The sequence below is a fragment of the Heterodontus francisci genome, chromosome 25 (genome assembly GCF_036365525.1).
Source record: "Heterodontus francisci isolate sHetFra1 chromosome 25, sHetFra1.hap1, whole genome shotgun sequence".
Classification (NCBI taxonomy): domain Eukaryota; kingdom Metazoa; phylum Chordata; class Chondrichthyes; order Heterodontiformes; family Heterodontidae; genus Heterodontus; species Heterodontus francisci.
The window spans coordinates 71,652,796-71,676,448 of record NC_090395.1 but is presented as its reverse complement, the minus strand read 5'-3'; the positions used below and the strand labels follow the sequence as shown (position 1 = coordinate 71,676,448).

At 44.0% G+C, this 23,653-nt stretch overlaps 1 protein-coding gene across 1 annotated transcript; it reads left to right on the top strand.

Moving 5' to 3' along the window:
• The first annotated feature begins 363 nt into the window (after positions 1–363).
• ddx20 (DEAD (Asp-Glu-Ala-Asp) box polypeptide 20) lies at positions 364–23,369 on the top strand. Its single transcript, XM_068057480.1, has 11 exons — positions 364–604; positions 1,826–1,920; positions 3,972–4,140; positions 5,718–5,832; positions 8,799–8,941; positions 11,282–11,420; positions 14,242–14,300; positions 16,648–16,730; positions 19,942–20,047; positions 21,408–21,509; positions 21,919–23,369. Exons 1-11 carry the CDS (start codon positions 397–399, stop codon positions 23,283–23,285), a joined length of 2,586 nt encoding a protein of 861 aa, XP_067913581.1. The 5' UTR covers positions 364–396; the 3' UTR covers positions 23,286–23,369.
• The last annotated feature ends 284 nt before the right edge of the window (positions 23,370–23,653 follow it).

The following is a 23,653-nucleotide window of genomic DNA, read 5'->3' as shown; positions in this document are numbered from 1 at the left end:
GGCTGCTCCTTTCCCAGTCTGTTCAATGTTTTGGTCTTCATTAGTTGTGACCCACTAATTGTAGACAGTTTTTTTTAGTATTTTAGTTTGATGAAATCCAATGCTTCCTCAGAGTTTAATTCATACAAAGGAGCAGAAATTTATGAGGTCAAGGTTCATCCACCATCTTCCCAGGAGTTGAACTCTGATCACGTGGGGCAGGGGCGCGGGACATGGGGGAGTGGGCGGGGCCGAGAGGCGGGGCTCAGCGAATGGGCGGGGCTCCGCTGTGCTCTCGCGGGCTGTGCCGGGTGGGCGTGGCTCCGCTGTGCTCTCGCGAGTTTTGCCGGGTGGGCGGAGCTCCGCTGTGCTCTCGCGAGTTTTGCCGGGTGGGCGGGGTTTGTGCTGCAGGCTGTGATGGCGATGGCGATGGGCGGCCGCCGAACTGCCCACAGCATCGACCAGCGCTCCCGCACCGGGGATGTGCTGCTGACCGGGGCTGAGTCCCTGGACTTCGGCGCTTTGCTCCTGACGCAGCCGGTGCTGGAGGGGCTGAGGGAGGCCGGATTCGAGCGACCCTCCCCCATCCAACTGAAGGCCATCCCGCTGGGGCGGTGCGGGCTCGGTGAGGAGGGGGAGGGAATGGAGAGGCCGAGGGGGAGGGAGGGAGGGAGAAGGAAAAGTATGGGGAGGGGGAGTTACTTTTTTTTATTATTTAGTGATACAGCACTGAAACAGGCCCTTCGGCCCACCGAGTCTGTGCTGACCAACAACCACCCATTTATAGTAATCCTACATTAATCCCATATTCCTACCACATCCCCACCATTCTCCTACCACCTACCTCTTCTAGGGGCAATTTATAATGGCAAACTTACCTATCAACCTGCAAGTCTTTGGCTGTGGGGGGAAAACCAGAGCACGCAGTCACAGGGAGAACTTGCAAACTCCACACAGGCAGTACCCAGAATCGAACCCGGGTCACTGGAGCTGTGAGGCTGCGGTGCTAACCACTGCGCCACTGTGTTGTTGAAGGTTGTGGTGGGCAGCCACTTTCTTGAACTGCTGCAGTGTATGTGGTGAAGCTGCTCCCACAGAGCTGTTAGGGTGGTCCATCATTGCCAGGTCAAAATCCTGAAAAGGCCGATGCATGGCTGTCAGGATGGTTTGTGACTTTGAGGTTGTGGTGTTCCCATGAACCTTCTGCCATTCTTGCCGCTTGTTGAGGTTGCTGGTTTGGTGGACGCTGCTGTAACTGTGTTGATGAGTTGCTGCAGCAAAACTGAGGAGATATGCATTGAAATAGAGACCAGTGCACTCAAGTGCTGAGGCATTGTTAACCACTAAAAAAAAATCTGATGGGTAGTTGATAACTCTGAAATATCTGCACACGAAGCTTTCCTCAGTTCCTCAACACAAAGCAATGAGCTAGCATTGCTCGGCATTCATTGTCCAGTTACTTCCTTATGGCCACTGCTTATGGGACTTGAGCAAAATGGGATTGAGAGAAGTTTTCCAGTTGCTCTATGAAAGATATGCAGAAAGATAATTAATTTTCTGTCTTTCTAAATCTAAGTTGTTTTGAATGGAACAATTAAGAGTGAAGTGCTGCAGATTACTGGCTGTCATTGCTGGTGGCAGTAGTGAGAGTAATTTAAAATAATCAAGGATATTGTACTACATGCAGCTAATTAGTTTGTTTACAATACTTGATTGGTACCAGTATTCTAATTATGCTTCGTGACAGCTCTGATTATAACCAGTGTTGCAATGGGTCATGTCTTAAGCTCTAACATTGGGCAAATTCAATGTGGGTGGTTTTTACTCAGAGTAACATCTCTTTCAGATCTGATTGTGCAAGCCAAATCTGGAACAGGGAAAACATGCGTATTTGCCACAATTGCATTGGACTCCCTTATCCTGGAGAATCCAGCAACGCAGGTTAGTGTTCATGTGAAAAGTGCAGGGGTTATTCTTAATGAAAGTTAACTTCAGTTTTCATGTTCCTGTCACGAAACTTGCTCATTGTGCATAGTGGTGAAGGATTGAGTCCGGTGCAATGTTATTCCAAGCAATTTGTGCATTATTAGGAAAGTCAGCATGGATTTCTTAAGGGAAAATCATGTTTAACGAACTTACTTGAGTTTTTTGCGGAGGTAACAGGAGGTTGATGAGGGCAATGCTGTTGATGTGGTGTACATGGACTTTCAAAAGGCGTTGGATACAGTGCCACACAACAGACCTGCGAGCAGATTTGTAGCTCCTGGAATAAAAGGGATGGTAGTAACATGGATGCGGAATTGGCTGAGTGACAGGAAACAGAGTAGTGGTTATTGGATGTTTTTCGGGCTGGTGGATGGTTTTAGTGGAGTACCCCAGGGTTCAGTGTTGGGACCCTTTTCCTGATTTATATTAATGACCTAGACCTTTGTGTAGCGGGCACAATTTCAAAGTTTGCCGATGATACGAAACTTGGAAGCATTGTGAACTGTGAGGAGGATAGTGTAGAACTTCAAAAGGACAGAGACAAGTTGGTGGAATGGGCAGACAGGTGGCCGATGAAGTTCAATGCAGAGAAATGTGAAGTGATTCATTTTGGTGGGAAGAACGTGGAGAGACAATATAGAATAAAGGGTACAATTCTAAAGGGGGTGCAGGAGCAGAGGGACCTAGATGTATATGTGCATAAGTCATTGAAGGTGACAGGACAGGTTGACAGCGCGATGAACCAAGCATACAGTATCCTGGGCTTTATTAATAGGGGCATAGAGTACAAGAGCAAGGAAATTATGTTGAACTTGTATAAGACACTAGTTCGGCATCAGCTGGAGTATTGTGTCCAATTCTGGGCGCCACACTTGAGGAAAGATGTGAGGGTGTTGGAGAGAGTGCAGAAAAGATTCACGAGAATGGTTCCAGGGATGAGGAATTTCAGTTATGAAGATAGATTGGAGAAGTTGGGACTGTTTTCCTTGGAGAAGTGAAGGCTGAGAGGTGATTTGATAGAGATATTTAAAATCATGAGGGGTCTGGACAGATTAGATAGGGAGAAACTGTTCCCACTCGTGAAAGGGTCGAGAACGAGAGGGCACAGATTTAAAGTATTTGGTAAGAGGAGCAAAAGTGACATAAGCAAAACTTTTTCACGCAGAGAGCCCGAGAACGTGGTGGAGGCAGGTTCAGTTGAAGCATTCAAAAGGGAATTAGACAGTTATATGAAAAGGAAGAATGTGCAGGTTCATGGGGAGAAGGCACAGGAATGGAACTGAGGGAGTTGCTCTTTCAGAGAGCCAGTGCAGACATGATGGGCCGAATGGCCTCCTCCTGCGCTGTAACAATTCAGAGATTCTGCTTGGGCTTTCAGGGAGTGTTGGAGGCTGGACCCTATATATTTCTTCCCAACATAGTTTTAAAAACTTCAGTAAATGGGGAGGGTTGCGTAGTTGGTTGCAGGTCACCCAGGGCAGTGTTTGGTCACATCACAAGGAGTTTGGTGAAGGAGAAAGAATTTACATTTCTACAGCACCTTTTGTGACCACAGGACTTTTGAACAGTGGCCACTGTTGGAATGTATAACCTTGGTAGCCAATTTGCACACAGCAAGATCCCACAAACAGCATTATGATGACCAAATAGTCAGTTCTAGTGCTGATTGGTTGAGGGATAAATATTGGCCAGAATGCAGGGGAGAATGCTCCTCATTCTTTGAATGGAGCCTTGAGATTGTTTTATCTCTATATGAGATGCAGATGGGTCCTTGATTCAATATCTCATCCGAGCAAAGGCACCTCCGACAGTTCTTTATTTTCAAACAAAGTGTGAATTGTTTTCAGGCTAGGTTGGACCCTTGCTCTCCATCTTTCTATCCTATTTCTTCTTACCCTGCAGTTCCAGTTCCAGTTTGATGATTTTGCCGCTGTTGTGGTCGCCTTCATTTGTGGTGTGCTCGCACTGAAACTTGCGTTGACGCCCCATTTTTCCATTGCTTGCAGGTTCTCATTCTGGCACCTACCAGGGAAATTGCTGTGCAGATCCATTCTGTCATTACAGCAATTGGCATTAAATTGGAGGCCCTGGAATGTCACGTCTTCATTGGAGGGACCCCACTGAGCCTGGACAAAACGCGACTGAAAAAATGCCACGTCGCGGTTGGGTCGCCAGGTGAGGGGATCCTAGAATGGCAAACAACTTGTGTTTATACAATGTTTATACAAAGACGTCCCAGGGAGCTTCACAGCATTATCAAATGATATTTGACAGAGCCACATGAAGAGATATTAAAACTAGTGACCAAAAGCTTGGTCAAAGAGCTAGCTTTTAATTAACGTCTTAAAGGAGGGAAGAGTGGAGAGGTTTAGTGAGAGAATTCAGAGCTTGGGGCTTGGGCAGCTGAAAGCACGGCTGCCAGTGGTGGAGCGTTAAAAATTGTGGGTGCTCGACGCCAGAATTAGAGGAGTGCAGGCATCTAGGGTTGCGTAATTGAAGGAAATTAGAGATAAGGAGGGGCAAGGCCATGGTGGGATTTGAAAACAAGGATTATAAGAGACAGCATCTTGCAGTTCTCTTTTTTTTTTGTTTTTGTTTTTTGGAGACTGGGAATTTTTGAAATGAACAATTGAGATAAAGCTCATCTGCTGTTCACTGGGGCCAGCACTGGCTGTATGGGTACTAAGGTCAACTCCTATCCCTGTGCTGAGATAATGCAAACAGGGGCGGCGCAGTGGTTCGCACTGCAGCCTCACAGCTCCAGCGACCCGGGTTCAATTCTGCCTGTGTGGAGTTTGCAAGTTCTCCCTGTGTCTGCGTGTGTTTCCTCCGGGTGCTCCGGTTTCCTCCCACATGCCAAAAGACTTGCAGGTTGGTAGGTAAATTGGCCATTATAAATTGCCCCTAGTATAGGTAGGTGGTAGGGAAATATAGGGACAGGTGGGGATGTGGTAGGAATATGGGATTAGTGTAGGATTAGTATAAATGGGTGGTTGATGGTCGGCACAGACTCGGTGGGCCGAAGGGCCTGTTTCAGTGCTGTATCTCTAAAACTAAAACTAAATACAAACCTTTCATAATCTTGGGATGTCCCAAATAGCTGTACAGCCAATGAAGTGCTTTTGAAGCATTGTCACTGTTGGAAATGCAACAGCCAGTTTGCACACAGCAGGGTTTCAGAGAGCAACGTGATCGAAGGATGAATATTGGCCAGGACAACAGAGGTTCCCTGCTGCTCTTCAGAATAGTGCTGTGGAATGTTTTACACCCACCTGCAAGAGCTATTGGGTCCTTGTTCTAATGTCTCGTGAAAAAGATGGCACCACCAACAGTGCAGCACCCACTTTGTACTGCACTGACATGTCAGCCTGAGTTATGTCTTCAAATCTCTGGAATGGGCCTTCTGACTAACAACAATGCTACAGCTATGAGTTTATTTGCAGGTGTCGATCTGCAGATATTTGCCTGCTGTGGTGCTCATGGGAATAGGAACAGGAGGCCATTCAGCCCCTCGAACATGTCCTGCCATTCATTGAGATGATGGCTGATCTGTGACCTAACTCCATTTACCTGCCTTGGCTTAATACTCTTGGCTAGCAAAAATCTATCAGTCTCTGCTTAAAATGATCAATTGAGCGAACATCATCTGCTTTTTGTGGAATTGTTTTGTAAAAATGTAATGCATCATTGTGCACATTGCAGTTAAGAGTGACCACTGTATTTACTGAAGTGAATTGCTTTCCGCTATCCAGGTCGCATTAAGCAGCTGATCGAGATCGGCTTTCTGCCGACGGCCAGTATACGCCTATTTGTACTGGATGAAGCAGATAAGTTACTGGAGGAGGGCAGCTTCCAGGAGCAGATCAAGTGAGTGAGCCTTTCCAAATAGTGACATTTGAAACATTCCACTTAAATGATTTTAAAATGTAGTAATCTAGTGTTTATGCAGTGAATTATCACGTCGTCACCCAACATTGTCACTTGTCACAACACCCAAAGCAAGTGTTTGCCACTGGCACACATTGAAATGAAACAGTACAGGTTAACCCTTTTGAGTACTGACTGATTTTTGGAACTTGCATGTTTATTAACTGCCAAAGAATTAAAGGAAATTTCTAAGCAAGTAAGGAAGTAGCTTAATCGGAGGTCCGAATAAAAACACAAAATGCTGGAGACACTCGGGGTCAGGCAACTTGTGTGGGGAGAGAAACAAGAACGTAGGAGTTAATATTTCAGACCTGGTTCAAGGTCATTAATGTGAAACTGTTGCTGTCTCCACAGATGCTGAATGATCTGATGACATTTTCTACATTTATTTCAGATTTATAACATCTGTGGCATTTTTGCTTTTTGCCTAATTGGAGGACTAGTTGACTCTTAGATTCCGCCCCTCTTTTCTTGTAAATACCGACTTGCTGCTGGATTTTTGGTGCTTTAGCTTCCCTCTGGCGAATATAGGGCTTCAGGGCCAGAATTTGGGTGGTGGATGGCATTCAACCCATCTGCCAGCTTTTGCTGGGTCCTGGATGTGTAGAATGATAGATACACAGGAATAGGAATAAGCCTTTAGCCCTTCCACCCTATTCCATCATTCAGTTAGATCATGGTTGATCTGTGCCTCAACTCCCATTTACCCGCTTGTGTTGCATATCGCCTGATAACCCTTGCCCAACAACCATCCATTGACCTCGGCCTTAAATTTCAGTTGTCCCACAGCTCTCTGAGGAGTGAGTTTCAAATTTTCACTACCTTTTGTGTGGGGGAGAAAATGCTTCTTGATTCTCCCACCAGAGGAAGTAATTTCTCTGTTATCGAATCCCTTTTGAGTTCACCCCTCAATCTTCTGTGCTCAAGGGAATGCAAGCCAAGTTTGTGCAATTTGTCCTCAATTTATCTCTGAGCCGTGATATTCTGGTGAATTTATGCTGCACCCATTCCAAGGCTCTGCAGCCCCACGAGAAGGCACTTGCTGTACTACAGCATTGGTTTTTCCAATAATTATACAGTTATGAGGCTTTGGCCTCTAAATTTCATGTGTTGCATTTCCCAAATGAGCATATATCCACACAGTGCATTGTCAAGTAGTATGTCACAATGTTAGCTGCTATGACCTGGAATGCACTGCCTGAAAACAGATTGAATAGTAACTTTCAAAAGGGAATTAGATGTATACTTGAAATAGGAAATATTTACAGGGCTGTGGGGAAAGAACAGAGGAGTGGGACTAATTGGATAGCTCTTCCAAAGAGCTGGCGCAGACACGATTAGCTGTATGCCCTCCTGCGCTGCAAAATTCTGTTCAAATTTGACAGCTGTATCTTTCTGATGCAATGCAAATATATTTTATGGGCACCCATCAGGGTGCTTAAGTCACCAAACCACACTACCAAGAAATACATAAGTACAGTCTCTGCTTGTATGATATGGAGTACAACACTCCCCAACTAAGGTCACACTTTACTTAAATCTAGGGATCCTGCGTGCACCTTGCTGAAAGTTTACACTCGGGGCTGGCCAAGTGAATGTGCAAAAACTGCTGCATGTTAAATTAAAAACTGTGCTGCTTTCCTACAAAGAAATGTAAAGCATGCTGCTCATCTAGCTGGGACCACTCTACCTTTTGTAGTGTTATCTGGAGCTGAGTGGACAGAATCCCAGCCCCCCCAGTTACAACCCCCATCACTAAGTCAAGCTGCCAGTCAATTAACAGCTCCCTGGAACCCTGCCAGCTGCTTGGCTACAATATTGTCTTGCTACTATTATCAGCTGTGTCATCTTGGAGCTAAAGAAATCCTACATGCCTCTCTTTTTATACACAGACACATGTTTGCAGAGGATAGCCACTGCTTGATTAGACAAATATTCATGTTTGAGCAAAGCTATTTAACTTCAGCAGCACAGATCCTCTACAATATGAGGCCACATGCTGAGTGTATATATACTTTAGGTTTTCTAAAGTGTAAGGTCAGTACTGATGCTGAGATTCCTGAAGAGATTCCTATTTCCTGATTAAGTAGATTCTGAGTGAACTGCCACTCAAATGTTTCTGAGTGTGTGTGAGTATTTTGCTAACTGTCAGATGTGTGAATGTGTAGAACTGATGATTTGTACAGGTGTGTGTGTGACTGAGATTACCTGCTGGCTTGTAATACTTGGGCTTTGTCCCTGGTGTTGCCCACATGGTGATTTCCTCTTCTCCGCTCTGCTGACAGACTCTGCGGAGAGGCCAGATGATTTCATGTATGGATGACAAAAAATTAGGGGTGTCAGTCATGGTTCCCATGTACTAGCTCAGGCCTGACTGTAGGGTACCACTGGCAGAGTCCTGGGAGCAGCCCTCTTGTCTGTGCAGTCAGCTAGAGAGGGGAAACTGTGGGAAGCAAGACAAACTTTACCAAAAGGAAGTCTGGGATGGAGGGAGGGGTGGTGGTGAAGTGCCACATCAAAACAAAACCAAGAAAAGTCCATTCAACCCATTTAAGCTTGCCTCTCCTACACCCTAATTCTCCTCTTGCAGGTCGGCTTTCTTGCACCCTGACTGTCCTTTCAAACCCATGTGCGTCAGTTGTTGGAGCACAGAACAGCCGCCAACTGCAGAATCTTGAATCTGAAGCGGAGTTTGAATTGCTTCATCCTGACTGCTCGTGCTTGAAATAGTCCCTGGTATACTCTTCAAAATATAGTTGCAAAATATATTTTTAATTTTTACCCTCTCATTCACGTTAGATTTTATATAATAAATGTTGATCCTTGCATTAAAGATGCTGGAGAAGTTACAGAGCTTGTGCAGCAGGGCGAGGTCTTAAGAGTTTCACTTTTCTGTTTCTCTAAAGCTGGATTTATTCCTCGCTGCCGTCAAATAAGCAGATGGTGGCTTTGTCTGCGACATACCCAGAGTCACTGGCTCATCATTTAACGAGGTACATGAGGGATCCCAGCTTTGTGCGACTGAACCCCACCGATCCAGCACTCATTGGTGAGTCGTCCTCAACTTCCACTGTTTAATAGTTTGAAGGGTGAAAACTGCAGCAGAGAAGTGACCGAAGTTATTGTTGATGAGGAATTGTTGAATTCATTCAGTGGACTGGATGCAATCTGCCACAGCATTACCCCCAAACCTCTGCAACTTGATTTTTGAATCCAGGAGCCCCTAATGGGGTGCAAGACTCCTTGCTTTTTCCCCTCTCCAGATGTAAGGGTGGAGCTTTGAATCATCTCAAAACAAATACCTAAAATGCAAGCTTGTACTAGTCAGTGAGGCTGTCTGCATGGCTCTAGTGAAAAATAAAACATCACACTGATAGTTAAATTACTCTATGGCAGTGTTTAAGGCATGTAGTTGGAACAGTATCTCACCTGCCCATTACCTGACTGTGTACAGCTGAGATGTGTATTTGCTCAGCCCCGTTCTCATAGGAATGCGAGTAGGCCATTCAGTCCCCTAGAGCCTATTCTGCCATTCAAATAAATTATGTATCTGTAAGTTAACCCATCTTGGTTTCATCAGTGAGTATGTGGCTGAGTATAGATCAACCCACAACTGCAGAATGGGTGTCCAAAGATTTCCATTGCCTGTGATTGGGTCTCCACTAGATTTGTTTAGGCTGAGAGGATAATCAGACTGACCAAGATCCTGACATGGGCACTTAGTAATTGAGAGGCAGGGTGGCGATTTTTATTTCCCATGCTTGGAATCGCTGGCACTTGTCCACCTCAATATATCAGTGAGCAAGTGGAAGACAAACCTTTTTAAAACCATGTTTGGTTTTTATAACACCTTATCATATTGTTGAAATATCCGAGTGTGTTGCATTATGAATTACTTTTGGAGTATGGTGAATGTTATTACTTTGACAGATGTAGCAAGCCTTCCTACCCAGGCAACTTTCCACAAACAGTAAGGTTAATCGCCATCCCTATTTTGTTCCCCCTGCTGTTATTTATTGAGGCTGGGACATAGGGAGAACTCCCTCTGTTGCTCTGATTAACGGTGTGGGATGATTAGCAGTAACTGCAGCAGGTAGGAAGACCTTGCTTTAGCATCTCATTTCTGACAGTGCAATTATCCTCTCGGCAATGGACCAGAGTGTCAGCTCAGTTTGAGGTGAGGGGAAAATAAAAAAATTTTTGTAGTCTGCCAGCACTTCGTCTTGGCAGGCACATTACCGAAGGTTTGTCTACTTTTGATGAGGTTACAGAAGGGCATCAGTCAAGGTGAGGAGTGGAGAGCCTTCAAGTTGGTGGGAGGAGGAAACCCCATTAAGAAGGGAAGAAACTTTTGTTTGTTCAAATAAGTCGTATTTAGCCGTCATTTGTCGCAGGTTGGGTGATGTTGTAGTTTACACTCCTATGACAAAATCTTCACCTGTGTGTTCCTTAAGCTTTAATCTGCTGTTTGTCTATGGTGCTAGTAACAGCTTTATGTTTTGAACCTTTGAAATGATTTCAGTCGGTCACCATGGTCCCTATAAGCTCTCGTACATCAAATTGCTGTTCTGGAGATCAGTTACTAGGTGCGAGGGTGTGACGAGCCTTTACACTAAGCGGACAGAAAAGATGAGCTAACTATTATAAAAGAGGTTCACAACCTAAATATCAGCTCATCTCTTTCTACAGATGTTCACTTAACTGTTGAGTGTTTCCAACACTTTCTAGCTGTTTTTTTTTGTTTGAGGGATAAATACTGATGGCACTGGGGAATAGTGCCATTTGATCTTTCACATCCATCTGAGAGAGCAGGCGGGGCCTCGGTTTTAATATCCCATCCGAGTGCTGGTGCCTTTGACAGTGCAACATTCCCTCAGTGCTGCACTGGGAGTGTCAGCCTAGATTTTCTTCTGTGCTCAAATCTCGGAGTGGGACTTGAACCCACAACGTTCTGACTTGAGGTGAAAGTGCTACCGACTGAACCAAAGCTAACACTTACACTTGGTTGAAAATTGCCTTAGTGCTAACGTTTTTCTGTACTGTGTCCAACTGAACTGTGGAATATCCACAGCAGTATAGCTAGGGTCTATCATTCCGTGCTTGGGTTGTGGCTGGACAGAGTATTTGGAGCTGTATGGCACAACGGTCAGTGCTAGTGCTTGCAGATCTGTGCAAGAAGAGCAGTTTGATGTGCTGAATCAAGTATAGTTACAAAAAATCTATTGCACATCATTAAAAGCTGTTCTAAAAATAACTTTTTTGTTTATGTAGCATATTGGTACCAGCACTCCAAATCTAGTGACACACTAATCTTTTGTGACTACGTGTGATGGAATAAGCCAGTGTTTCGTTTTATTTTTTAATCCAGATTACTATTTCCACCCAACAGGGCTGAAGCAATTTTATAAGGTTGTCAATTCCTACCCACTTCCACACAAGATCTTTGAAGAGAAAATGCAACATTTACTGGAGTTGTTCAGCAAGATTCCCTTCAACCAAGCACTGGTCTTCTCTAATCTTCACAGCAGGTACCGTGGACGCTATCAGTATTCCTCTGAGTGTGGCATTGTTACATGTAGAATCATAGTTTCAGCAGTCAAAGTCAACATAGTTTTGCAAATTTATTCGTTTTTTGAGGATGTAACTAGTCGGGTAGATAAAGGGGAACCAGTGGGTGTAGTATATTTGGATTCCAAAAGGTGTTTGATGTGTCACACAAAAGGTTAATACACATGATAAGGGCTCATGGAGTTGGGGGTAATATATTAGCATGGATAGAGGATTGGTTAATGGACAGTAAGCCATGGGTAGGGATAAACGGGGCATTTTCAAGTTGGTAGGCTGTGAGGAGTGCCACAAGGATCAGTGCTAGGGCCTCAGCTGTTTATACTCTATATTAATGATTTAGATGAAGAGACTGAGAGTGATGTATCTAGGTTTGCTGATACGAATTTAGGTGAGAATGTAAGCTGTGAGGAGGACACAGTGAGGCTACAAAGATATATAGACAGGTTAAGTGAGTGGGCAATGTGGCAGATGGAGTATAAAGTAGGGAAGTGTGAGGTTATTCACTTTGGTAGTAAGAATAGCAAAGAAGAATTTTTTTAAAGGCGTGAAACTTCTAAATGTTCAGAGGGGCTTGGCTGTACTGGTACAAGGAACACAAAGGCTCACACTCAAAACAGAAAATACTGAAAATACTCAGCAGGTCAGACAGTATCTATGGAGAGAAAAAGTTAATGTTTCAGGTCTGTGACCTTTCATCAGATGAAGGCTTTTGCAGTATTTTGCTTTTATACAGAAAGTTAGCATACAGAAAGGCAAAGGGTCTGTTGGGCCTTTATTGCAAGGGATTGGAATGCAAGAATAAGGAAGTCTTGCTACAAATGAACAGGGCTTTGGTGAGACCACACCTGGAATACAGTGCGCAGTTTTTGTCTCCACATTTAAGGAAGGATATACTTGCATTGGAGGAAGTACAGCGAAGATTCACTAGATTGGTCCCTGGAATGAGAGGCTGAGTAAATTGTGTCTATACTGTCTGGAGTTTAGAAGAATAAGAGGCAATCTCATTGAAACATACAAGATTCTGAAGGGGATTGACAGGGTAGACACTGAAAGGTTGCCCCTGGCTGGGGAATCTGGAACATGGGGGCAGTCTTGGGGTAATCCAGTCATTTAGGACTGAGTTGAGAAATTTCTTCACTCAGGGTTGTGAATCTTTGGAATTCTCTACCCCAGAGGGTTGTGGATGCTCCATCGATTAATATAATCAAGACTGAGACACTGATTTTTGGTCTCGGAATCAAGGGCTATGGGGAGTGGGTGGGTAAGTGGAGTTGAGGCCGAGGATTAGCAATGCTTGAATTGAACGGTGGAGCAAGCTTGACGGGCCATATGGTCTACTCCTATTTTTTTTTAGTTAGTTAGAGATACAGCACTGAAACAGGCCCTTCGGCCCACCGAGTCTGTGCCGACCATCAACCACCCATTTATACTAATCCTACACTAATTCCATATTCCTACCACATCCCCACCTGTCCCTATATTTCCCTACCACCTACCTATACTAGGGGCAATTTTATAATGGCCAGTTTACCTATCAACCTGCAAGTCTTTTGGCTTGTGGGAGGAAACCGGAGCACCTGGAGGAAACCCACGCAGACACAGGGAGGACTTGCAAACTCCACACAGGCAGTACCCAGAATTGAACCCGGGTTGCTGGAGCTGTGAGGCTGCGGTGCTAACCACTGCGCCGCCCTATTTCTTAAGTTCTTAGGCTGCATGGCGTCCTTCTGTGCTGCATATCATGCCTCTGCTGGCTCTTTGAAAGAGCTATCCAATTAGTCTCACTCCCTCTGCTCTTTTCCCGTAGGCCTGCAAATTTTGCCCTTTCCAGTATTTATCTAATTCCCTTTTGAAAGTTATTGAATCAGCTTCCAACGCCCTTTTAGGCAGCGCATTCCAGATCACTAACTCGCTGTGTAAAATTTTTCCTCATTCCCCCCCCCCCCGAATTGTTTTTGTTAATTACTTGAAATCTCTGTCCCTGGATACTGACCCTTCTGCCACTCTCCCAAAACCCTTCATGATTTTGAACATCTTTCTTAAATCTCCCTTTGTCCTTCTCTCAGGAGAACAACCTCAGCTTCTCTAGTCTCTCCATGTTGACGAGCCTGCTTAACAGTACGCAGAGTCTTCGCTATCCCTGGCTCCAGAGCAGGATAGCAATGTATTTATGGTTACCTAAACAATTTTACATCAGACGTCCTTTTCAAAATAATATTTATGCGAGAAACTGGCCCAATTCGGATTTCCATCATAGTTTGTCAGCAGTGGCTAGTTTGGGTAATGGTGATAGTAAGCAATGGGGTACAGAATTGTAACAGACTTCAGTGGAACACTGTTGGTTTGTATCTGGGGGCAGCAGGCATTGTGGGGGCGGGGCTTGATTTGCCTGATGAGTTCCCGGTCTTGCTTTGTAGGAGAGCAATGCGCACCCATCGATCAGTGTAGAACTGCATTCGGGTGGGACCCTCCTTGGCCTCTCTGGGTCAGTTGACGTCAGACAGAGATTTTACCAACTGAGCTGTTTGTCACCTCCCTACGATGTTCAATTTTTATTTCCTCCTCTTCGAAACACCTGGGTGTATTAACAGCATGGGGAGAAGTTATATTGTACAGGCTGAAAGGCAAATCCTGTGTAAATGGACAGATGAATATTGTAGCCTTTCGGCCATGATCCCTTAAATTAAAACCATTTAGTGTCGCTATCAGTAAACCTTTCACTTTATTTCAGAAATATTAGATAGAAATGACAGCAGAATTGTGTCTTTCAAATTCTAATAGGGCCCAGCGTCTAGCGGACATTCTCACCTCGAAAGGACTTCCTTCTGTCTGCATTTCAGGTGAGTGATACTCTGTGTTGCAGATATATAACTTGCTGCTGGACTGTTCCAAATCTTGCATATTGGGGCCTGGGTTTACCCTCGGTCATATTGTTTTTTTCCTGGCACAATTCACCTGAAATCTGTGTAATTGGTGCAAAAGATTGCATAATTTTCAGTGCGAATAGAGTTTCCGTGATCTAGTGTGATAGAAGCTGACCATGCCCACAAATCTGGTCACTCCGTCAGGATGAATTAATTACCATTGGGGGGTTTCTGCCAATTGTGCTCGTTTGCAGATCTTTGAGGAGGCTCCAAAAACTAAGCTGGTTCTTTTGGGTGTAAGGATTCTCTAATACGTTTTGAAAGATTTTGAATTTAATTATTTTTAATTTACTGGAAGAAACTGACAACAGTACCTCAGTGTAATTAGCAAATAATTCTGTGTTTTTAAGTCATTTTCAGTAATGTAAAATCGGGTTACTCAGGTGGTCGATTGACACTGATCAAAAAAAAATGCTTATTTTTTGTAATAAACCCATTTTCTTAACCACACTCTGATTGAAATAACACATTCAAGGGCATCGCCAAACAGGCAGTAAAAAGCAAAAAGTTACAAATGCTGAAAGTCAACAAGAACTTGTGTTTATATCGTGTCTTTAACATAAAATATTAAAGCAAAAATATAGCATTGAGCCATCTGAGGAGACACTAGGGCAAGTGACCAAAAGCTTGGTCAGAGAAGATAGTGGTAGAGAGGCAAAGGGGTTTAAGAAGGGAATTCCAGAGCTTAGGGCCTTGGTAGCTGAAGGCATGACTACCAATAGTGGAGCATTTAAAACTAGGGATGATCAAGAAGCCAGAATTAGAGGAGCTCCGATATCTTAGAGGGTTGTGGTGCTGGAGTTGATTACAGAGATAGGGAGGGGCAAGGCTGTGGAGTGATTTGGAAATGAGGATTGCTTCACCTGGAGCCATTGTAGGTCAGTGAGCTTCAGGGGTGATGGGTGAATAAAACCTGGTGTGAGTCAGTACACGGACAGCAGAGTTTTCAATGACCTCAAGTTTACAGAGGGTATAACGTGGGAGGCTGGCCAGGAGTGCGTTGGACTAGTCAAGTCTAGAGGTAATGCAAAAAATACCCAGAAAGTGCTGGAAACACTCAACAGGTCAGTCAGCATCTGTAGAAAGAGATTTTAGATTTAGATTTAGAGATACAGCACTGAAACAGGCCCTTCGGCCCACCGAATCTGTGCCGACCATTACCACCCATTTATACTAATCCCATATTCCTACCACATCCTCACCTGTCCCCATATTCCCCTACCACCTACCTATACTAGGGGCAATTTTATAATGGCCAATTTACCTATCAACCTGCAAGTCTTTTTGGCTGTGGGAGGAAACCGGGAGCACCCGGAGGAAACCCACGCAGACACAGGGAGAACTTGCAAACTCCACACAGGCAGTACCCAGAATTGAACCCGGGTCGCTGGAGCTGTGAGGCTGCGGTGCTAACCACTGCGCCACTGTGCCGCCCTTCAAGTTTAGGGTGTGAATCCTTTTGGGTCAAAATTAGCTCATCTGCGTTAGTCAAACTGCACCAGGTTATCACTCTTAAATATATTGAGTATTTTTTTTTTAAAGCAAAACTTAAAAAAAAAAAAATTGTTTTCATGGCAGATTTTGTGTTCAGTTATGTGCAAAGGAGTTTGAGCACAAACGCCAGGAAGGATCGCTTCTCAAAACTGGCACAAGAATGTCAGTTGCACCGAAAGAGGCAACTCTACCTTTTGTGCTTTTTAAAATTTGACAATTCAGAAAAGTCTCCCTTCCCTCCAATGTCCTTCTTTCCTCTCCTGGAGGTCCTGACGTATTGGGGTGCATTCCTTCGGGGGCTGGTTGCTTTCTAGTCCCCTCCGGAAGTAGACTTCCATTTATGCGTGAATGTAGACTGAGAGCTGTTGGGAAGCTGTTGACCTGTGGAGAGGAGCACAGCCCAAGCCTGATTGGAGTGTTGCCCTGTGTCTGCCTGTAGGCATTTTCCTGCAGGGATCACAGGGTAGCATCTAGAATGGAATATCTCTCCCCTTTGGTACTGAGGCAAGTCATCAGCTGTCCAGACTAAGGTCAGCTAACTATGTATTAACTGGTTGAATTATCTGGTCGATATAGTTTATTTTCATTCTGGGGGAGGTGTTTATTGGGGATTCAGTGAAAATACAGTTAAATTGTAATTTTGCTAAAGCAAATATTTTGATAAATGTGGCTCATTTAATTCCGATGACACTTTTTTTAACCAAATGATGGTGTTTATAGCCTGCACTATGTTGCTGCTTTCCAGTCAGCAGTTTTTTTTCTTTCTTAGGCAGCATGAACCAAAACCAGCGACTTGAAGCCATGTCAAAACTAAAACAGTTCAAATGTCGTGTCCTCATTTCCACTGACCTGGTGAGTTTTCTAAGGTGCCTGATCAGCCTTCAACCGGGCTCAAGATGGGAGGTCATGCCACTGGGGGCTGGGAATCTTCCCCAAACTGCTCCAGATAACCCTGAAAGCCACTGCTCTTAACAGAGCAGGTAATCTTTGGACAAGTAGTGGCAGCTCATCAGTGCCCTGTCTGGTATTCTCCATTCTTGACTTGATTGCAATGCTGCAGTAGCTTTATGCACATCTAGGAGGGGTAATTGGGCAGGGATTGTGAGGATTTGGCTCTCTGAACTTGTTTAAGTGAGTCCTGCTTCTGTAGGGAAAGTGTGCCCATCATTTCAGACAAAGGGAAACTATTGTGTGAATTCCTTACCAGTTTAGATTACAGACTCCTGTGCGCTGACCATAGAAATCTAAGTGTCGATTGAGCTAGTTTGGTTCTTTGTGTCTGCCCTAGTGCTAGTTCAGTATCAGCTAGCCACTTGGATTCCATATTCCTGCTTTTTTAATTGTAGCCCTTGATGTCTTTTTCCTTCAGTTGTTTATCTCGAATGCACTTGAGTTTTATTCACACAGCTACCCATTGTAATGGACAATGCTTTCTAACAACCTTTGCAGAAAAAAAATTTCCCCTTCCCCTTCATGTTTCTCATACCACAGAGCACAGCAAATAGTCTTTATTTAAAGAAAGAACTTGCATTTATATAGCGCCTTTCATGACCTCCGGTCGTCCCAAAGCGCTTTACAGCCAATGAAGTATTTCTGAAGTGTAGTCATTGTTGTAATGTAGGAAACGTGGCAGAGAATATGTGCACAGCAAGTTCCTACAAACACTGTTATAATAATGACCAGATCATATCTCTTAAGCAGTGTTGGCTCAGTATACAAGGGAGAATTTCCCTGCTCCTCTTTGATTATGACCGTGGGATCTTTTACATCTATCTGAGACGGCAGACATATTTAGATTGCTTCGCTCACAAGCCGGACACCCAAGAATAACTTGATAATTTATACCCAGAAAGAGCATGCTGGTATCACAAATTTAGCAAACTATCAGTGTTGGGGTCCGGTACGATCTTATTTGGAGTTTGAACCTGTCAGCTGTTTCCTGGGAAATTGCTGTAAATTGTGCAGTCTGGCTTCTCCTGCTAGTGTTTACATAGCTCACAGAGATCCTCTAGTGGTAGCTGCTGGTTATTGCAGTCTTTGCTGCATTGGAATGTTCTGTGGGTTTCTCCTGATCCCCTACTGTAATTTTGGCAACAGTGATTCCTATCTGTGCCCCGTGGAAATTTTACTCTGAATTTTTAGGAACAGCTAGATCGAAACAAGCCTGTCCCCTTTAAATAGATCAACCCCACCCACCTGTGTCCTCCCCATATCCTTTGACGATTTTGGTCTCTGGAATTGTGTCTAATTAGCTTCAAACAACTAGCTTGGCTGAATTGTTACCCGATAGTACGAGGATTGTGGCTTCAAGCTCTGCCACACTTGAACAGGTAATTTAGGCTGCGTGAGTGCTGCATTGCTGGAAGTGCACTCTTTCAGACTGAGACAGTAGACAAAAGCCCCTTCTGCCCGATCCAATGAGTGTTGGATCCCATGGGACTGTATAAAGAACCAGGCATTCTCGTGGTGTCCCGGCCAATATTGCTTCCTTACCCAGCATCAGAAGCAAACTAACTGGACATTCTCCTCATTGATGTGGGAACTTTGTTATATGCAAGATGGCTGCTGCATTTATCCATAATCATGGTAACAAACATAATTTATTGAATGTGTGAAGCACTTTAGAATGTTTGCACTGTGAGGTACTTTTATAAATGCAACTTGTCCCTTTTTCATTTTCTTCGATTCAGCGCCTTTCCCTGGATACGTATTCTATAACTGTACATAGAATTTACAATAAATGAACAGGCCATTCAGCCCATGACGGTTATGCTCCATTCTAGCCTCCTCCCACCCCTCTTCATCTCACCCTATAGCATAACCTGTTCCTTTCTCCCTCATGTTCTTATTTAGCTTCCCTTTAAGTGTATCGATACTATTTGCCACAACTATTCCCTATGGTAGTGACTTCCACATTCTCTGGGTAAAAAAGTTTCTCCAGAATTCCTTTTTGGAGACTATTTGATTTATAGCCCCTAGATTTAAACTCACTGTCCACTCCCCACAATCGTAAATATATCTCTACATCTGCCTATCAAACCATTTCATGCTCTTAAATGCCTCCACCAGGTCACCCCTCACTTTGTTATCATTTAGAATGAAAAGCTCCATGCTCATTGCTATTTCAGCTTTTAACTCATGTTTCCTATCATATGAACCTTCACCATTGTGTATTTACTCTTACCTGTTGAATTACCAAGGTATCCAATTGGGAATTCAGAAGAAACTACTTTACCCAGAGAGTGGTGAAAATCTGGAACCTGCTACCACAGGGAGTGGTTAAAGCGAATAATATAAATGCATTTAAGGGGAAGCTAGACAACCCACATAAGGAAGAAAGGAAGGATATAATGATAGATGAGTAAAGATGGGAGGAGGCTTGAGTGGAGCATAAATGCTGGCATGGACTAGTTGAACCGAATGGCCTGTTTCTCTGCTGTATATTCCATGAACGGTGTCTTTACACTGTCGACTCCTAGTGTCATTAGGCACCTGGAATGTTACTGATGGAGTGCATCTTCTATGCCCTCACTTGTTGGGTCAGTGTCTTCTGATGCTTACTGTGCTCTGTGAACTACCAGATTATGTTGGGTCTTTGATTAGTTCTATAATGTTGAATTTAATGGAGAAATATATTAATTTCTCATTGTAATGAGCCAATTTTCATTTAAATAAAACATTCATCTCCCTAAAAAAAACCACCAGGAAGGTTTCCAGTTCTCTCAGTATAAGTTATATCAGCTGAGGCAGGGGCAGAGATACTACAATTGGTGTCCCTGTTCGCCGTTAGGGAAGTGAACAATCAGCCATTGTGCAAGTTTGCGATCCATTGACTGCTGTTGGAAAGTTTGTATGTGGGCAGCTGTTTGGGGCAGTGTTGAAAATGGCTGGGTTGGCTTCTGCTCCCCCCTCTCCCTCCCTCCCTCCCCTTATAATTCCACTTTAGCCCACAAACATTAAAAAGCTTGGATCTACTACACTAGGCTGTGGCAGCAGATGATGAATTTACTATGGTACAAATGTGTTCATTATTTATACAGCAGTGGGCATCTGTCTCTTTCAGACTTCAAGAGGAATTGATGCAGAGAGAGTGAACTTGGTTGTTAACCTTGATGTGCCCCAGGACTGGGAGACGTACATGCATCGAATTGGAAGAGCTGGCCGCTTTGGTACGAATCGCGTAGAATTTACAGCACAGAAATGGACCATTCAGCCCAACTGATCATGCTGGTGGATATTTTCCACAAAGCCACCTCCCCACTATACTTCATCTCACTCTATCCACATATCCTTCTGTTCCTTTCTCAGTCATGGTACTGAAGATGTACTGTGGCTTTCTGAAATCACTTTAATGGGTGATTTATGAAAATGGTAGCGTAAATGTTTTTACAAATCTATATGTAAAAGATTGAACTCTGAAGTGTAGCTTCAGGTCCAATTACTTTTAAAGAAATTTCTATCAGACCTAATTTGGGAATTAAGGGAAGGAACATTCTCAGGAATTTCTTTATGGTCTGTCTGTGCTGTTACTGATATCTCTCTTTCTCTGGCCTGTGTTTGAGGACTGCTAGTTTAGAGGCTTCTTAAGGTTAGGACTTTTGTAATGCAGTGATACCTAGTCTGTTCCAATACCATGAATGGCATTATGGGTTAGATGTACTGGTAAAAGCAGTAATCCAATTAGGAGATTGATGCAGTGTCCCCGAACTGAATATGAAGCTAAAGTTATGGCAGTTGTCTGCACCTGGAGATCGGATTATTGCCGTAAACGTGCTTGTTGTTTTATATAAATGTGCAGGCAGTAACTTTCCTGACCTGTTTTGGTCTGAATAATGGTTTTGCCATCTTGACCCTGTGGTTTCAAGTCCAGCTCTTTGAGCACACAATCTAGGCTGACACTCCAGTGCAGTACCTCATGAGGGAGTGCTCAGTTGTCAGAGGTGCCTTACGAGACGTTAAACTGAGGCCACGTCTTTCTCTTCAGATGGAAATAGAATGTCCCCTGATGCTATTCGAAAAAACCGCAAGTTCTCCTGGTGCCGTGGCCAGCACTTATCCTTCAAATAAAGACACCAAAACCAGATTCATTGATCATTTATGTCACTGCTATTTGTGGGGTCATGTGCACAGTTAGCTGCTACATTAGCCTACACAAGTGACCACTTCAAAAGTGATTATTTAACTTTGAAGTGCTGTAGGATGAAAGAGTGCATGCAAAGTTTTGCAGCTTATTTGTCACGGCTCAACTAGGAAGTTGCAATTAAGGAATATGGGCTGTGGACATAATTGAGCTTGGCTCTGCAACCTCTGCAATCAAATAACCTTGTATTCCAGGTTCATTTGAGAAGGAATGACCACTTAAGGGCCATACTGGAGAACAGTTAGTGGAATCATGTGCCAACACTAGTCAGTGCCTTTAGTTTTCTCCTCTGCTTTTCTATACGGAAAATTTATAATTTTAATAGCATTAATTAGTCCTTTTGAAACTGGAAAAATATTGTTGCACCTTAATTTTCTTTTGATCTTCAGGTACTCAAGGTTTGGCTGTAACATATTGTTGCCGTGGTGAGGAGGAGAATGAGTTGGAGCTAATAGCGCAGCGGTGCAATCTTCAGCTCCAGTGTCTACCTGGTAGGTGAAGACAGTGAATTTAATTGAAAGTGCAATCTTCTGCTAAATTGCTTAACTGGCATTAAGTTGTAACTACGCACTGTAACTGTTGCACAACCTTTCATTTTTAGGATAAATTATTGACCGCATTTTGTGTCCCTTTTAATATCACACAGCCTAATTGTTAAGGACTTGCTGATCAGTTGATGTTTAATTGTTTTATTGAGGGAATTGTATGGGTTGGAAAATTTTCACAGGTTTCAGGCCGCAGTTTGACAAGTACCCAGCATAAAGTGACTGCATCCCACTTTCCTACCTCCTGTCCACTCCCCTCCCCGACACGAGGCTTCCGGAGGTTAAGTCTGAGGGGAATGAATAGATTCTATACGGTCTTTGCTACCAATTCTTTACAATTCTTTTTTTCCAATAGATCCAATTCCACCAGGATTACTGGAAGAACCTATTGATTGGGACGTGGAAGTCATCAAAGTGCAAGAGGCTAAGAATTCATCCCTTGTGACAACTTCACCAGCTGCTGAAGTTGAACCTTCAATTGCTGTGAAGCAGCAGAGCACAGCTTCTGACCCGTTGTCACGGCTCCCCGTCGAACAGGCTGGAAAGAAGTTCACAACTTGGAAAGTTCAGAAATCGAGGAAGGTTCTGACAGAAGAAGAGCCCCAGCAAATCCTCGGGGAAGACATTGGAAGGAAGCCTGAGATCGATGTGTGCTACGTACCCGACAACGACATCAAAATGAAAGTCCAGTCGAATCTCCGAGATGCTTTTTCCTGTGACGGGCCCCAATCCTCAACTGAACAAGTCGCCATCACACTTCAGGGGAGGAAGGCTCTGCAAGAGTCGCTTCCAAAAATCCCAGCCTTGATATTGTTTAAGAAAAAACCAAAACGTGGGAAGAAGTCGTTGAGTTTCGTGGATATTGTAGAAGATTATGAGAGCTTTCTCTCCGAACGCAACGAGAACCCGGTGGAAGTAGTCAAGAGGTGGACTGGCTTCGCCGGTATCTTGAAGGAGAAATCTGTAAATGAAGACGAAGATTCAGAAACCCGGGAGCTGCTGCCCCGAGAGCAGAACAGTCACCTGTTTTTAAATAAAAGGGATATGATGTGTTTGCATTCTTCTCAAAAATGGGCAAACCCATCCGTGTTGGACAGCCAAGACCCCAGTGATTCCAGCTCCAGTACAAGCTCTTCGACAAGAAGCAGGACCAGCAGCAGAGAATCGTCCACAGAGACCGAGATGCCAGTGATTGCACCCGTCCATAACCAGGACCTATGGAGGAAAGATCCGAGCCCATTGGTGGAGGACTCTCGCAACCAGAGTGGGAAAAGCCTTCCTGCCTTCCGGCCCCCTGCCCGACAAGGGGGCTTTGAAGGCCATGTAGCTTCTGATTATTTCTCCTGTGCACCTTCCAAAAGGCCACTTGAAAATGATACAGGGTTAGGTCCTAAAAGCACCTCTGTTAAAAACTCGCCTCCCAAGGGCAGCATGAAAAGATCCAAGGGTGATCCCAAGTTTGCATCAGCTGAAATCGCCAAAGCTCCCAATGTCACAGATGCGGGCAGCAGTGATGCATCGCACCCTTACACCGAAAGCAGGCACACGCTGCCCGCTGAACCTGAGTGTTCTGGTGATTACTGGAAGGCTTACTATCGTGCCTGGCGCAATTACTATGGTAGCATTGGGTATCCTTACTATGGAAGCTCAGAGAGAAATTCTAATTGGCTGAAAGCTTATCAGATGAACTCTGTGTATCTGCAGGAACTGTTCAAACCATAAATGATTAGCTTTTTAATAGTAATTTACAGTGGAACATTTTTGTACTACAACTAACCTACTACAATAAAGATTTCACCCTTGTGATCTATTTTGTTGTTTTGTCTTTTAACAATATCTGAGATGATGCTGTGGTTTTGGTGTAACGCATGAAATTGAGAGTAGGAAAAGACCAGTTTGGTTCATCAAGCCAGCTTTGCACACCATGATGTGTGGAGCATCCTAACCAAACACTTTTCCCTCTTTCCTCCCATCCCCACACTGCAAGTCATTTCCTGAGAGAGGCGAAGCCAATCGGGGGAAAAAAATTCAGGAAACATTTTCTGACTACTCATAGGCAATCAGAACCTGTCCAGGAGATCATGTGCCAG

What these genes read in the sequence shown, in the direction of transcription:
- ddx20 (XM_068057480.1), top strand. Translation starts at nt 397, where the DNA reads ATGGCGATGGCGATGGGCGGCCGCCGAACTGCCCACAGCATCGACCAG. An exon ending in CGTCGCGGTTGGGTCGCCAG is followed by an intron (nt 4,141 to 5,717) that starts GTGAGGGGATCC and finishes TCCGCTATCCAG; the next exon opens with GTCGCATTAAGCAGCTGATC. An exon ending in TCAGCTCCAGTGTCTACCTG is followed by an intron (nt 21,510 to 21,918) that starts GTAGGTGAAGAC and finishes TTTTTCCAATAG; the next exon opens with ATCCAATTCCACCAGGATTA.